Source organism: Neodiprion virginianus, chromosome 4 (assembly GCF_021901495.1).
Source record: "Neodiprion virginianus isolate iyNeoVirg1 chromosome 4, iyNeoVirg1.1, whole genome shotgun sequence".
NCBI lineage: Eukaryota > Metazoa > Arthropoda > Insecta > Hymenoptera > Diprionidae > Neodiprion > Neodiprion virginianus.
In genome coordinates, this window is record NC_060880.1 from 40,970,000 (window position 1) to 40,985,339 (window position 15,340).

At 40.2% G+C, this 15,340-nt stretch overlaps 1 protein-coding gene across 6 annotated transcripts in view; it reads left to right on the top strand.

Moving 5' to 3' along the window:
* LOC124303857 (uncharacterized) overlaps positions 1–15,340 on the top strand; it is a 123,881-nt gene that overhangs the window by 94,843 nt on the left and 13,698 nt on the right. For all 6 annotated transcript variants that reach the window (XM_046761620.1, XM_046761617.1, XM_046761618.1 and 3 more), the window contains one exon: positions 12,836–12,950. In XM_046761620.1, coding sequence (XP_046617576.1) covers positions 12,836–12,950 — 115 coding nt within the window. The remainder of the gene's footprint in view (positions 1–12,835; positions 12,951–15,340) is intronic.

Genomic DNA, 15,340 nt, shown 5'->3' on the forward strand with positions numbered 1-15,340 from the left:
CTGTCATCTGTGATAACCGTTACACATTATGTTTAAACAACGAAATATCGAGAATTGCGTATAAAAATTTTCGTGAAACTAGATACCCAATATATTCAGCCAATGAGGCATTTTCCCTCAGACTTTTTTTTCGTTGCAAATATTTAGTGATAGTGATTCATTGCCTTTTCTCTTTCTTGGTTCAACCGCGTATAACTATTTACACTTTATAACACAGGGTGCCGACCGACCGACAAAACTGGGCAAACTGAGAATGGTTAGGGAATTTTGTCTATCGGAAAAAGTCAGGGAAAGACGTATTTTTTTTTTTTAAATGTATTTTCAAACGTCAACTATGCTTCGTAAATTTAGCAAATATAACTTTCGGAAATGGCATTTTACAGTTTCTGATTATTTGTGTAGATCGAAGCAATACAATGTGATTTTGAATTGAAATTCATATATCAAAGGTGCACAATTTCGGGAGGTTTTAGTCGTAACAGCTGCCCAACATTACCGAAGTTTCGTGAAAAAAGGTCAGGGACTTCTAAATTTGTCGACGGGAAAAGTCATGAAAAATTCAGGGAACTTTAACTGATTGTGAGCGAAATTATCACCAGAACAAAAAGCTATGTTTTACTTACTGCTTCTCTCAACAATGGCCAATCACAGATCGCAGACAACATTATTTGGAGGAGACTATCGAAAGCACACGTATTATAGAGGCATATGTTTTCGTTTCCGATTTTAACTGACTGTAGCGTGCCTGAATTGCCGTTTTTCATAATTGGTAACGTGATGTGTTTTTCGAACAACAACTTGTCCCTGACTTCATCTGCTCTCATGCCCAAATATCGCGCCTTTCGTGACTTCATTTCCGATGCTTTACCATGGCCCCGCCAATCTTCTACCTCACGTGTTGCAAGTATTTGCGGCACGCTTCGCGTACGGCTGCAGGCAACGCAAAGTCGACGTTGTCCATATCCTTCTTCGCTGTTTTCCACAGGGATAGAACATTGGCGTAGAGCATGTACTGGTGTTTCGCATATGACACAGAAGTGTGCACCTGATGGCTTTCCATGAGTGGTACATGCAGGACATGAATCTAATTCAACAACATCGGGACTATTTGTTTTTTCTAAAGCCTTAGACGCTGTCGATGGTATATCCTCAATTTTGTTAGATTTCTCCTTCACGCCTGAATCGATGTTGAAAAAATTTTAATTAAAAAAATAAAATTACTCATTACTTTTATGATTTGTCATTAAAAATAACCCAATCACCAATGACGTTTCTGCAGTATACTTGAAAAAACTTTAATTTCAACTCACTTTTGTAATGTGTCAATGAGTTCAATGAGGAATAACGTTTATGACGGCAAATTAAAAAAAATTACGGATTACTCTTGCATTGGGTAATTGAATTTGTTTAAACTATCTTTGTGATTTATACATATATTTGGAGGAAATTCAATTGAATTTATCATTCTAATGTTATTAAACTCACAATATTAATATATTCCAACAAACGGATTGAAATTTGATTGAATTTTTTGAAACATACGTTAATCACAGAACTAACTAGTCGACCGTGTAGTTAAATTAAAAATGTAATTAAAAACTCACGACATTGATCGGAATATATTTTGGATTGTGTTTCTTCGTCCCTGATTATGTCCTCTATTTGATGTCTAGGTACTGACGAATCATCTTTACGAGCTAATTTAGAACTAGCTATCTTAATACGGCCATTTATATAGTCTACGTGCTTCTGCAAAAAGACATCTGCCCGCATTGGCGTTGCACAATATTTTAAGAGGTGGGTCTTGATTTTATTAAACTCTCCCTCTACTGCAGCACTGGAAGCCGGTACACGGCCGTAGCCAAACTTATCACGAAAAATGTTTGACCAGAGCGGGATCAATTTAACGTCTTTCAAAAGACGGTCTGCTAATCGCGGAAGATAGTGAGCATTTTCACGATCACCAACCTCTTTTAGAGCGTCATTCACTTCCACTTCAATTTCTGCCGCCCACGTAAACCAATAGCTGTTCGCCGAGTTATCACTCATGACAATTTCATCTACAGCAGCAGCGTCATGATAAAAATCATTGCACTATGAACCAACAAAACGTGGAAAATTAATGGAATTGTACGAATAAGTTTTAAACCAACACATATGTCGGTGATTAGTAAAATTAAAGCTAATTAAATTTTTAATGTGAATAAGAAGCTACTCTGCGTGACGGTAATTATTTTGATAAAAAAAAAAATCTACGCACTTCGACTGTTACACCCTCGACCAAATTACTTAACCTCATTTTGGTCTCATTCGATCTTCCAAGCACAGTCGCTTGTCCAATATCTATAGTCACTTCAGTGATCAATGTTTTCAAAGCCGATTTTGCTTCCTCGCATTGCGACCTCTGTCCACAAGTTAAACCACCGTCTGTCTCAGAGCGCGAAACCAGGATTATATTCTTCACAATGCTTCGAGCTTCCCAGATATCTCGTTCAACTACTAACTTCCCGATTGCAGCGAGATAAAAGATTTTAATGCGTTGAGGAACATCTTTTAGGAATGAGGAATAAGTTTTTATAAAATGAGCGACGTCAATGCGTACGTAACACGGTGGCAGCTCATCAAATCTGCATGCATCGGCATAATTTTCAATTGTGCTGCATGCTGTAAACGCACGTATTACTGCAGTTAACAGAGCTCTACTGGCATCTGTTACTACCTCACGAGGAATCGGAGCCCCAGACCGGATCCACTCCATAAGCCAGAACTGAATCGCATTGGTATGGTGACTCTCGGATATCATCTGACACACTGAAAACTGCTCTCCATCACAGTTAATTACACACTGGTATAAAAATATGTGTTTACAGTGTGCTTTTTCCGGCTTCTCAATTTTTCTTATAATACTTCCAGTGGCATCAATTGCAACGGAACAATTACAATTCGCTCTGAAGCTCTGCGTTTGATAATTCGTCCAGTAATGAACATGGAATGGGTCGTATCCGATGTTGTGGACCACATTCCTCAGATGAGTAGCCTTCATAACCGCAATTGCCTTCAATGGGTCCCGATCCAAATATTTGTTGGCGATGTATTCATATTTTGCAACACCAAGAACTGTTGCCGAATAAAGGTGCGGTGGTTCTGGATCCCCTTCTGACATCAAGTCGTTTGCTTTTTCCGCCCGATAAACGTGTACGGCTTTGTGCATCAAATCTTTGGCTACTACTTCTCTGATTGGTGCTCGAAGGTACCTTTTACCACACGTACCAAACCCTTTTGTCACGGTACAATTGAAATAAATATTATTGTCATTTTCATCGACATCTCGTATGACACAGCGAAGTTTACTTCCGCAATTGCACATACCTGTACATCCAAAGAAAACGATTCCAAAACATACAATGGATAATACACTTGATTACGTAATTCATGTTTCTTTTGATAAATTTGAGAAAAAACTTTCGGTTTCGTTGTACGGGAAAATTTCTCATCCAGTAGAAACAAATTTTAATGTCGGAAATACGATAATGGAGCACAATCGATTTTTATATTTCTCAAGAATAATAAAAAATACAAAAATCTACTAGCAAATAAACCATACTGAATTATCTCCTTACAGAGAAAAAAAAATAAGTTGAAATAAGAAGTCGAGTTGAATTAAAACAAATATACATATTTTGAATCACAGGAAATACAAAAGAATGAATTTAAATTCTTTCAAATTCACTTAAATGGAAGTGAATTATCGAGAAAAAATTAAAACTCCTGAATTGAAGTGAATTAAGATGAATTAAGGAAATTAAGTTGAATGAAAGAAAGTAAAAAACAATGCAAATGAACAGGAAATACAAGAGAATAATTTAAAATTTTCTTAAACTCACTTGAATTAGAATAGATTATTATCGAGAAAAGATTGATATTCATGAATTGAAATAAACTAGGTTGAATTAAAAAAAAAAAAAATTAAATGCACAAAATTAAGTTGAATTACATGGATTTACTTAAATTAATTCAACTCGGAAAATTATTGTCTCACTGAAATCTCAAGTTATTTCTCCTTCGGTTTAGCAGCTCGAAATATGTGGGAAAAACTTTGGTGGACGAGTAGATGTATGTACAAGACGCACGGTGCACGTAGCTACCTCAGAGACTAATTGTCCGCATTCGGTTCTGGCCTGCGGCGTTCGATTGCTAACTTAACAATTCTGATGGAATGAAGATAGGTACGTTTCTACTGTAGGAATTATATCGCTCCAATAATAATTATAACATGATTCAACACATTTTTTTCCGAAATATTAGCATATCAATCTCGGTACTTCCGTATTTCTATTGGTAGGTGAACATAATTTGTTGTAATAATAAAGAAATAATACGTACCGTTTATGGAGCCAGACTTCGCATCACTAGACAGAAAGTGATTTTGGAAATTAAAACCACATTTAATGCGAGTTGCATCCCAAATTCTGTGGGTAATCATTTCTTGCCATTTACCCGGTTTCAGCACCTTTTGCTGGCGATAACCTCTATTTTTTTTGTCTGTACGTTTGTACAATCGATCAGTAACTAAGTCTTCGAAATTGGATCGCAAAACCGGAATTGTGAAACTTAGACACTGAGGATCTTGTTCTTCCAAAGATGCCTCGCAAATAGATGAGGAATCAAAAACAATATCGCTGTGGACGCTATCGCTCGCCCGTACGTCAATATTCGAATCCTTCGAATATCTCTGTAAAAGTTTGTCTCTGACTCCATATCTGTTGCACGTAACAAATACATACAACGACCTTGAGGTTATATTATTATCAAGTTTACGTGATATTAAATCCCATATTGGTTTAGATTTTCCAACCACTTTTTTATTCGGCAACAATATTTCGTCCCCGTGCTCCAGTATTATATCAACGATTATTGTCTGATTGACTTTTGAGGGTCGACCACGCGCTGGATTCATTGTTAAATCAAAGTTGATGCATTCACGACAAGAGATTCAAAGATACTGGAGCTGATGCGGAGGAGAATATGGAAAAAATCAGCAGTTAAGGGGAAATGCTGATTTAGTTCGGCGGGGATAAGAAACGCCGAAAGAACGCCGGTTTCATTGACTAAGACTGGGCGGCAAAGATCAGTAAGGAGACGCTGGAATACATTGTAACACCGCCACACTTGAATCTATCCAACCTCCTGTATTAAATATCACAGTCAAAACAAAGTAGGCATGAAACGAAAGGCGAGTGCGAGATGTTATATTTTGCATACATCGAATTTCATATCACGGTACGACATGTCGACGGTATTCCTTGTGGTATCGATCAAAATTATTGGATTATTGAATTACTAGTACCTAGAATCATGTCCCCCTTCGGATCATGGGTTCAAAAACGAATCGACGTGGAAAGTGCCGGAGAGGAAATATAAACATAAACAGAGAACTCTTTACGCAATGTATAGGTTATCTGCACTTTCTCAAGTATCACGCTCCTTTTGCGGCCGAAAAATGAGGCCCACGGGCCCCTCAAGGCGCTAAGGGGTCTAGAATAGCCCTCAGTCTTCTAGCGATATTAGTCAAGTAAAGCCGGTCTTTCCTCGTACATTTAGAATAAAAGCGAAAGTGAAGATTCAATTTGCTGCGTTTAATATTATTTTTAATTCCATTTCTAATGAAAATCAAAATAGTCCGGTCCAGATAGGTCTCAAAATCGGTCAACTTGGACATAATTCCAAGTCATCAATATAAATTACAAGTTCTGAGATTTTCAGAAATATGTGCGTTATTCCGTTATTGCATGAAAAAAAAAAAAAACATTACAGGGTTACCTGAGACTAGATTACAATACGTGACCCATTTTTACTCGGCCTTGAATGATATTTGGATTTTCTTCTGGAGAGCAACTAATTCGCGGATCTGAAATCAATTTTTAACGAATTTTTATATCCGCGCGTTCCGTCATTTCTGTGTAGCGTCGTTGGCATGGGGTGAGTTTCGGGTGTTGGGGGTTGAGCAACAAAATCGGTGATACGGTACATCAAGAGCAACTAATACGCGGATCTGAAATCAATTTTTAACGAATTTTTACATCCGCGCGTTCCGTCATTTCTGTGTAGCGTCGTTGGCATGGGGGTGAGTTTCGGGTGTTGGGGGTTGAGCAACAAAATCGGTGATACGGTACATCGAGAGCAACTAATTCGCGGATCTGAAATCAATTTTTAACGAATTTTTATATCCGCGCGTTCTGTCATTTCTGTGTAGCGTCGTTGGCATGGGGGTGAGTTTCGGGTGTTGGGGGTTGAGCAACAAAATCGGTGATACGGTACATCGAGAGCAACTAATTCGCGGATCTGAAATCAATTTTTAACGAATTTTTATATCCGCGCGTTCCGTCATTTCTGTGTAGCGTCGTTGGCATGGGGTGAGTTTCGGGTGTTGGGGGTTGAGCAACAAAATCGGTGATACGGTACATCGAGAGCAACTAATTCGCGGATCTGAAATCAATTTTTAACGAATTTTTACATCCGCGCGTTCTGTCATTTCTGTGTAGCGTCGTTGGCATGGGGGTGAGTTTCGGGTGTTGGGGGTTGAGCAACAAAATCGGTGATACGGTACATCGAGAGCAACTAATTCGCGGATCTGAAATCAATTTTTAACGAATTTTTATATCCGCGCGTTCCGTCATTTCTGTGTAGCGTCGTTGGCATGGGGTGAGTTTCGGGTGTTGGAGGTTGAGCAACAAAATCGGTGATACGGTACATCGAGAGCAACTAATTCGCGGACCTGAAATCAATTTTTAACGAATTTTTATATCCGCGCGTTCTGTCATTTCTGTGTAGCGTCGTTGGCATGGGGGTGAGTTTCGGGTGTTGGGGGTTGAGCAACAAAATCGGTGATACGGTACATCGAGAGCAACTAATTCGCGGATCTGAAATCAATTTTTAACGAATTTTTATATCCGCGCGTTCCGTCATTTCTGTGTAGCGTCGTTGGCATGGGGTGAGTTTCGGGTGTTGGAGGTTGAGCAACAAAATCGGTGATACGGTACATCGAGAGCAACTAATTCGCGGACCTGAAATCAATTTTTAACGAATTTTTATATCCGCGCGTTCTGTCATTTCTGTGTAGCGTCGTTGGCATGGGGGTGAGTTTCGGGTGTTGGGGGTTGAGCAACAAAATCGGTGACACGGTACATCGAGAGCAACTAATTCGCGGATCTGAAATCAATTTTTAACGAATTTTTACATCCGCGCGTTCTGTCATTTCTGTGTAGCGTCGTTGGCATAGGGGTGAGTTTCGGGTGTTGGGGGTTGAGCAACAAAATCGGTGACACGGTACATCGAGAGCAACTAATTCGCGGATCTGAAATCAATTTTTAACGAATTTTTACATCCGCGCGTTCTGTCATTTCTGTGTAGCGTCGTTGGCATAGGGGTGAGTTTCGGGTGTTGGGGGTTGAGCAACAAAATCGGTGACACGGTACATCGAGAGCAACTAATTCGCGGACCTGAAATCAATTTTTAACGAATTTTTATATCCGCGCGTTCTGTCATTTCTGTGTAGCGTCGTTGGCATGGGGGTGAGTTTCGGGTGTTGGGGGTTGAGCAACAAAATCGGTGACACGGTACATCGAGAGCAACTAATTCGCGGATCTGAAATCAATTTTTAACGAATTTTTACATCCGCGCGTTCTGTCATTTCTGTGTAGCGTCGTTGGCATAGGGGTGAGTTTCGGGTGTTGGGGGTTGAGCAACAAAATCGGTGACACGGTACATCGAGAGCAACTAATTCGCGGATCTGAAATCAATTTTTAACGAATTTTTACATCCGCGCGTTCTGTCATTTCTGTGTAGCGTCGTTGGCATAGGGGTGAGTTTCGGGTGTTGGGGGTTGAGCAACAAAATCGGTGACACGGTACATCGAGAGCAACTAATTCGCGGATCTGAAATCAATTTTTAACGAATTTTTACATCCGCGCGTTCTGTCATTTCTGTGTAGCGTCGTTGGCATGGGGGTGAGTTTCGGGTGTTGGGGGTTGAGCAACAAAATCGGTGATACGGTACATCGAGAGCAACTAATTCGCGGATCTGAAATCAATTTTTAACGAATTTTTACATCCGCGCGTTCTGTCATTTCTGTGTAGCGTCGTTGGCATGGGGGTGAGTTTCGGGTGTTGGGGGTTGAGCAACAAAATCGGTGATACGGTACATCGAGAGCAACTAATTCGTGGATCTGAAATCAATTTTTAACGAATTTTTATATCCGCGCGTTCCGTCATTTCTGTGTAGCGTCGTTGGCATGGGGTGAGTTTCGGGTGTTGGGGGTTGAGCAACAAAATCGGTGATACGGTACATCGAGAGCAACTAATTCGCGGATCTGAAATCAATTTTTAACGAATTTTTATATCCGCGCGTTCCGTCATTTCTGTGTAGCGTCGTTGGCATGGGGTGAGTTTCGGGTGTTGGAGGTTGAGCAACAAAATCGGTGATACGGTACATCGAGAGCAACTAATTCGCGGACCTGAAATCAATTTTTAACGAATTTTTATATCCGCGCGTTCTGTCATTTCTGTGTAGCGTCGTTGGCATGGGGGTGAGTTTCGGGTGTTGGGGGTTGAGCAACAAAATCGGTGACACGGTACATCGAGAGCAACTAATTCGCGGATCTGAAATCAATTTTTAACGAATTTTTACATCCGCGCGTTCTGTCATTTCTGTGTAGCGTCGTTGGCATGGGGGTGAGTTTCGGGTGTTGGGGGTTGAGCAACAAAATCGGTGATACGGTACATCGAGAGCAACTAATTCGCGGATCTGAAATCAATTTTTAACGAATTTTTACATCCGCGCGTTCTGTCATTTCTGTGTAGCGTCGTTGGCATGGGGGTGAGTTTCGGGTGTTGGGGGTTGAGCAACAAAATCGGTGATACGGTACATCGAGAGCAACTAATTCGTGGATCTGAAATCAATTTTTAACGAATTTTTATATCCGCGCGTTCCGTCATTTCTGTGTAGCGTCGTTGGCATGGGGTGAGTTTCGGGTGTTGGGGGTTGAGCAACAAAATCGGTGATACGGTACATCGAGAGCAACTAATTCGCGGATCTGAAATCAATTTTTAACGAATTTTTATATCCGCGCGTTCCGTCATTTCTGTGTAGCGTCGTTGGCATGGGGTGAGTTTCGGGTGTTGGAGGTTGAGCAACAAAATCGGTGATACGGTACATCGAGAGCAACTAATTCGCGGACCTGAAATCAATTTTTAACGAATTTTTATATCCGCGCGTTCTGTCATTTCTGTGTAGCGTCGTTGGCATGGGGGTGAGTTTCGGGTGTTGGGGGTTGAGCAACAAAATCGGTGACACGGTACATCGAGAGCAACTAATTCGCGGATCTGAAATCAATTTTTAACGAATTTTTACATCCGCGCGTTCTGTCATTTCTGTGTAGCGTCGTTGGCATGGGGGTGAGTTTCGGGTGTTGGGGGTTGAGCAACAAAATCGGTGATACGGTACATCGAGAGCAACTAATTCGCGGATCTGAAATCAATTTTTAACGAATTTTTACATCCGCGCGTTCTGTCATTTCTGTGTAGCGTCGTTGGCATGGGGGTGAGTTTCGGGTGTTGGGGGTTGAGCAACAAAATCGGTGATACGGTACATCGAGAGCAACTAATTCGCGGATCTGAAATCAATTTTTAACGAATTTTTATATCCGCGCGTTCCGTCATTTCTGTGTAGCGTCGTTGGCATGGGGTGAGTTTCGGGTGTTGGAGGTTGAGCAACAAAATCGGTGATACGACAAATTCACGTGATTCAGTGATTTATTAGTTGAAAACAAAATGTACAGTACATTCAATTACATTTCAAGCGTATTGTTTGTACGTGACGACTTGGGGGTGGTTTCCGGAGCAGGGGTTGATTCTTTCAGTTTGAAATGAGTCTATTGTTTGAGCAACTAATTAGCAACCAATTCTCATAATTTTTTCGTTAATATTCCGTCATCCGTTTGCCTGGCTTTGCCAACTTTTTTTAAACTTGACATCGCCCTTAATTTCGGCGAAATCACTGGAGCAACAAAATCAAAATTTGGGGAACAAATTAGCAACTAAAGAGCACTAAATACCCATATAGGTCATTTTCGATTTTGATGAAGTGGTTATTCCAGCTTAAGAGACGTCATTGTGCGAGTACGGATACTCGAGCAGCCAGACGAGCCCTGAAATTGGTTAGTCTGTAGCATCGAGCGCTGCTCTACGGCCATTGTGCGATGTATGACAATAAAACTGGTCCACAGCTGTTATCTATCAAATCGTTTCGATCATTGCACACTGGCAGAGCCATTAATTTTTCCCATTCGTCAACCCGATACGTAGTTAAATAGAAAAGCGTTAGGGTCATGAGAAATTGAGCCTCGCTCAATCGTAGGTACACTATTCAATTTCCAATTACACGTATCACGACCGTTAATTACATCTGTTGTTTGCGGGATACAGGTTTATCTGCATACATATTTTATGCCTCACTGCACGTTTTCAGAGAGGTAACCAACTGTTAGAATTGCCTCGAGGTAACTCAATCGCGTCTTAGTTTAAACCGATAAGAGGAAGATATGCGTGTCTCCTCGTGAAAACGTTTCCTCTCTTCGAGCATCAATTTATCCCCGGGGTGGTTCGCGTTCTTGGTTCGCTGAGCGGAAGCTTGTCATCTTTTTGAAATAGCAATAAATCGCAATCGAGTCGTATGGAAATTACGCGTCGTTTACAGCGTACTGCTTGGCGGATACCGATCGAGTTGAAAAACGAAAGAAAACAGAAAAAAAATTTAAAAAAAAAAAAGTAACGGAAAAAGAGAACAAAATTTTTTCACGACGGGTGGAAAATCGCCAGAGAAATATTTCCACCGCATGGCACGATGCGACGTGTTTACCAAATTCGGTCGAGATTGGTAACTACATAGGTATATTCGAACACGTGAAAGTACCAGAGGTGGATGAAAATTCCCGCAGGGCTTGTCCTCCTTCCGATAGATATGGAAATACCCCCTTGAATCGCGAAAAAACCCCTTAAAACGAAGGGTGGGCGAGTTGGGCGAGCATTTCACCCCTCGGAGTTGTTTTTCAGCGAAAACAATATCCATGTCGAAACCTTGTCCCTATTTTGCGTGAAGTTATTACTTTGTAAAATGGGCTACGATATTTTCGATTTTCATAGATTGACGATTCTTTGAGCGAAAAAATTCTTAATCAACAGGTGCCTCGTTGACGGTTTGAATTATGCATGCATACGAAGCTCCTTTCGCCAACTCTAGTGTTTATGCAAATTTATTAAAAATTACGCAAATTGTCGAAGAAAATAAGGAATACTTCGTTTGCATCGATCTTCCACAAATTTTACTTTTTAACACTCGGCGTCATCTGTGGGGATGAAAACACGCTTACAATAAAAATGTTTTCACCGACGCGACGTGGACGACTCGTGAGAATCGAATCCGCGGGTTCCCTCGTCGTGTTGACGAAATCCTTCAGGGATTCCGCGAGAGAACCTGACGGATATACGATAGTGAGTAAATAACAACAACGATCGTAAATATACGAGGTTGATGCGCTCTACCGGTGAATAAATATTTGTCCACGTACGTCGCACGGTTGAAACCGTCACGCAACATTTTTTTCCCCGCTCATCCGTCGGTGCCAAATCCGGGACGGATTGAGACTCTGTATCGTCGCGAAGCTCTGCCAAGATAAGCGCGAATAAAGTAAGAAAAAGTAACGACGAAAGTACGGTAAACGAGACCAAGCAGGAGAATTAATTTAATTTCCACTTTTAATCCTCCAAGGATTTTCTCTCCTTTGCCGCGGAGGAAATTATTTTTTTGTTTACCCTCGGGGCGATGCGAATTTCATTTTGACCATGACGCGCGGGATTCGGAAGCAACGTTGCGGAATTTTCTAAAAAGTGGAAACACCAGATGAAATTTAAAAAAAAAAAAAAAAAAGCGCACACGAGGTGGTAAGATGTTCGAAAAACGCTGAGCTTACATTCCTCGAAATGTTTGGGGTGATATTTTGTTCGAGAAAGCGCGTGAACTCGAGACTTTTTGGAGAGCTTGAAGACTCAATGTCTATTTTCGTAACGACGGCCTATCAAAACCCGTCAGTTTAACGACGTCGCACGTCAAAAGATTGCCTCAGGTTAGGATCCGTCCCCTTGAACGCGTGGGTCGCCATATTTATCATATCGAAGATAGCGAGGTTATCGTAACGATTCATGCCGAGGCAAACCGTTATTTCGCTATTTTGATAATGAAACAAAACACAATCATATTTAGAAATCTTAGTTCCTTAAAAATCGTTGTACATTTAAGAAAATAGTGATTTTATCCCCAATCCTTCGCGACGATAACTACGTTACCAACTTCAACTTACGTACATATTTCACTAGTCTTATATTATACAGCGTATTGCGTCCTAAGTGCGGGAGAATTCTCTCAAATGTTAGTTTCGCAAGGAGATAGCGAGGGGAATTTTTGTACTACAATGTAATACTGAATCGCACAATAAAATTACGCTACATGTGCCGTGCATAAGAATTGCATATCCAAGCTGTAGCTTGCAAATTTAACCCCTGCGAATTTACATGTAAAAGATATTCTCCTCGCGTCGGCTCGTTGCCGGTACCTTCGCTTTTATTTTATTATTATTCTCTGCCGCATTCGTCCGAATGATTTCCACCCACACTTAGTAGTAGTATAATTCAAAGTTCTGTGAATTTAACTGTCTGTGTTAAACTCGCTGATGAACAAAGCTTAAGCTTGACCTTTATTTATCTTTCTTGTCGATTTTCCGCAGGGTTCTATAAGCAGCTTCCAGAACCAATTTCGACCGAGGCGTGTCGAAGACTTCAGTACCGGCGGAAAAGCGATACGGTCAAACGAACAGTCCGTGAAAAATTCCTCAACATCTGGTGAGTTCGATCGATCGAGTACGTGATCAAATTATTTTACCCTCCAATTTTTCAAACCTTCGTAATCTTATTTCCGCACGCACTGCGCAAATATAAGGTAAAACTATATAACAGTCACGCGTTGGGGTTGAAAGAAAAACCGGAAACGGAATGATTTCATCATTGCCGAAGAGTTTGCTTATTCGACTCGGTATTACTGAAAATCATAACGATGCTGGGAGGCGCGACATTTTTCAGAAAAATTTTAGACCCTCTTGAAAGAAACTAAATTATTTGCCTGTAGTTTTTACACTTGTATAATATCCCAGGGATTTTTCTCTGCATTATCATATCTCAAGGTACAAACTTTTTCACAAATATTCTTCTGCAGATTTATGAGCGGAAATATTTTACCCCGATTTAATTATACTGAAATACTTACTCGGCGTTATTATTTTTATGCGATGAAATCTCCTCGATAATATCTCCGGGACAGAATTCTCCCGGATAAAATTTCCCCAGATAGATAAATGAATAATTGTACGAACGTTAATAAACGTACAATAATATTGGGGACGGGGAATTGTATGGAGGGGGGGATTTTATGCAGGGGTGGGCGGAGTTGTCCGGGGGCATTTTGAACTTTTGTTATTTTATTCGAAGGTGTTCAGTCAGTACGCGTAAAAATAAAGTCTTTTTAAGTCGCGGAGCGCATTGCAATGTAACTTTTTTTCCGTTTCTCAATGCCGCAGAGCTGTTGAAAGAATATCAAGGAGAAATATGATGTTTTAATTTTTGCCTGCTTACCTATCGCTGAAAAGTTTTCAATATTCCTCGACCCTTCCTTACAGTAAATCGCTTCCAGTGGTCAGAATCAGCTTCGACAGGCCGTTCTTGTACGAATATTTCTACGCATCGGTGAGATTGGAGATAGCGAGGAATCGATCGCCCCGCATAATGCGAGTCTGCACTGAGAAAAGACTTCATTTAGTGCTGACGAACGTATATTTGGATATGGCGAAATAAATATTACGTTATTATTATTATCAAATTTTAGCTAAGCCGAATATGATTTGTTAACCATTAAAAAATCTCTATCGATCATTATTTGTGGCAACTGAAATTTCATAATAATAACAAAAAATTTATTTCACCATCACCAGTTATACGTTTTTTAACGGCAAATATTTGTCTTTTCTCAGTGTGGAGTTTCCGCTGGCATTGAAACGTTTTCTAATTTCCCGTTATCGATCTATTTACCATACCGCGATTCAGACACCGTAAATCCCTGTATCAAATATTTAGCAAGCCGCCATCCCGTGCCCCCGTTGTTCTGCTCTGGATTAGAGGGGAATGGTTTTAATGGACGTGTGATTTTTTCCCTCTTCCATACACTTCTTTCTTCCACCTTGTATTTTTCTTTTTCCTTAGATTCACTTCTGTCGCTCGTATGGACGGCTTAATTTTCCAGAAATGCCTCCGGGCAGCTAATTACACACCAATCTCCGTCGTGTTGTAAGGCGCAGCGCGCCGTCCAATAACGATCTTCAAAAACCTTTTTAACTTCCCGTTCCTTCATTTTCAGAGAAAACAAGCGGCGTTAGGCTGGCTGTGAGCCAGCCCTCGAATTTCCCGTTTTCAAACTGCAGGTTCCAAGTCCACGGAAAGAATAAAATATGAATATCCAATTTAAATTTCGAGTTACGAATTCAGATTCGTGATTAACGATTTAAAAGCACTCGGGTACCATGTTACGTGAAAACGTGACCATTATTTTTATTTTGAAATACTGTTACGGATCCACTATTACTAATTTTGAAATTCTGATCTTGGATTCGTTATCGGTGACCCAAAAAAACCTCCGCCTACTAAATTCTACCAAAATCCGAACATTTTTAGACTTTTTTCCGATATATTGGATTTGCCGTTTTGGATCACGCAAATCTGACCTAGGATTCGAGTACAAATTTTCATCAAAATCCAAATATTTTTAGTTTTTTCCAGCCTATTGAATACGCCAAATAATAATTTTGTAAATCTGCCTTTATATTCGTGATTCGACTCAAACAACTTTAAGGTACCAATTTCCATTGGAAACCATTTATTCATTTTCAAGATATCATTATTATTTTATTTTTTGGAATATTGGTATCGAAATAATTGTAAAAGTACCCAACCGATCAATGCCAAAATTCAATCAGTTCTGAGTTTGGAAAAGCCGCGTCGGTTGAGACCAAAATCATTGGAATCCGGTTATTCGTTCTCAAAATATCGTCGGACAAAAAAATTGATCACTCACATACGTTGTACATACATATATTCGCTGAAACGCAAACTTTACATTCGTCGCAATCGCCAACTTTCGTCTCTTTTTATACAATATACTATTTCACGTAAAATAAAGAAATTAA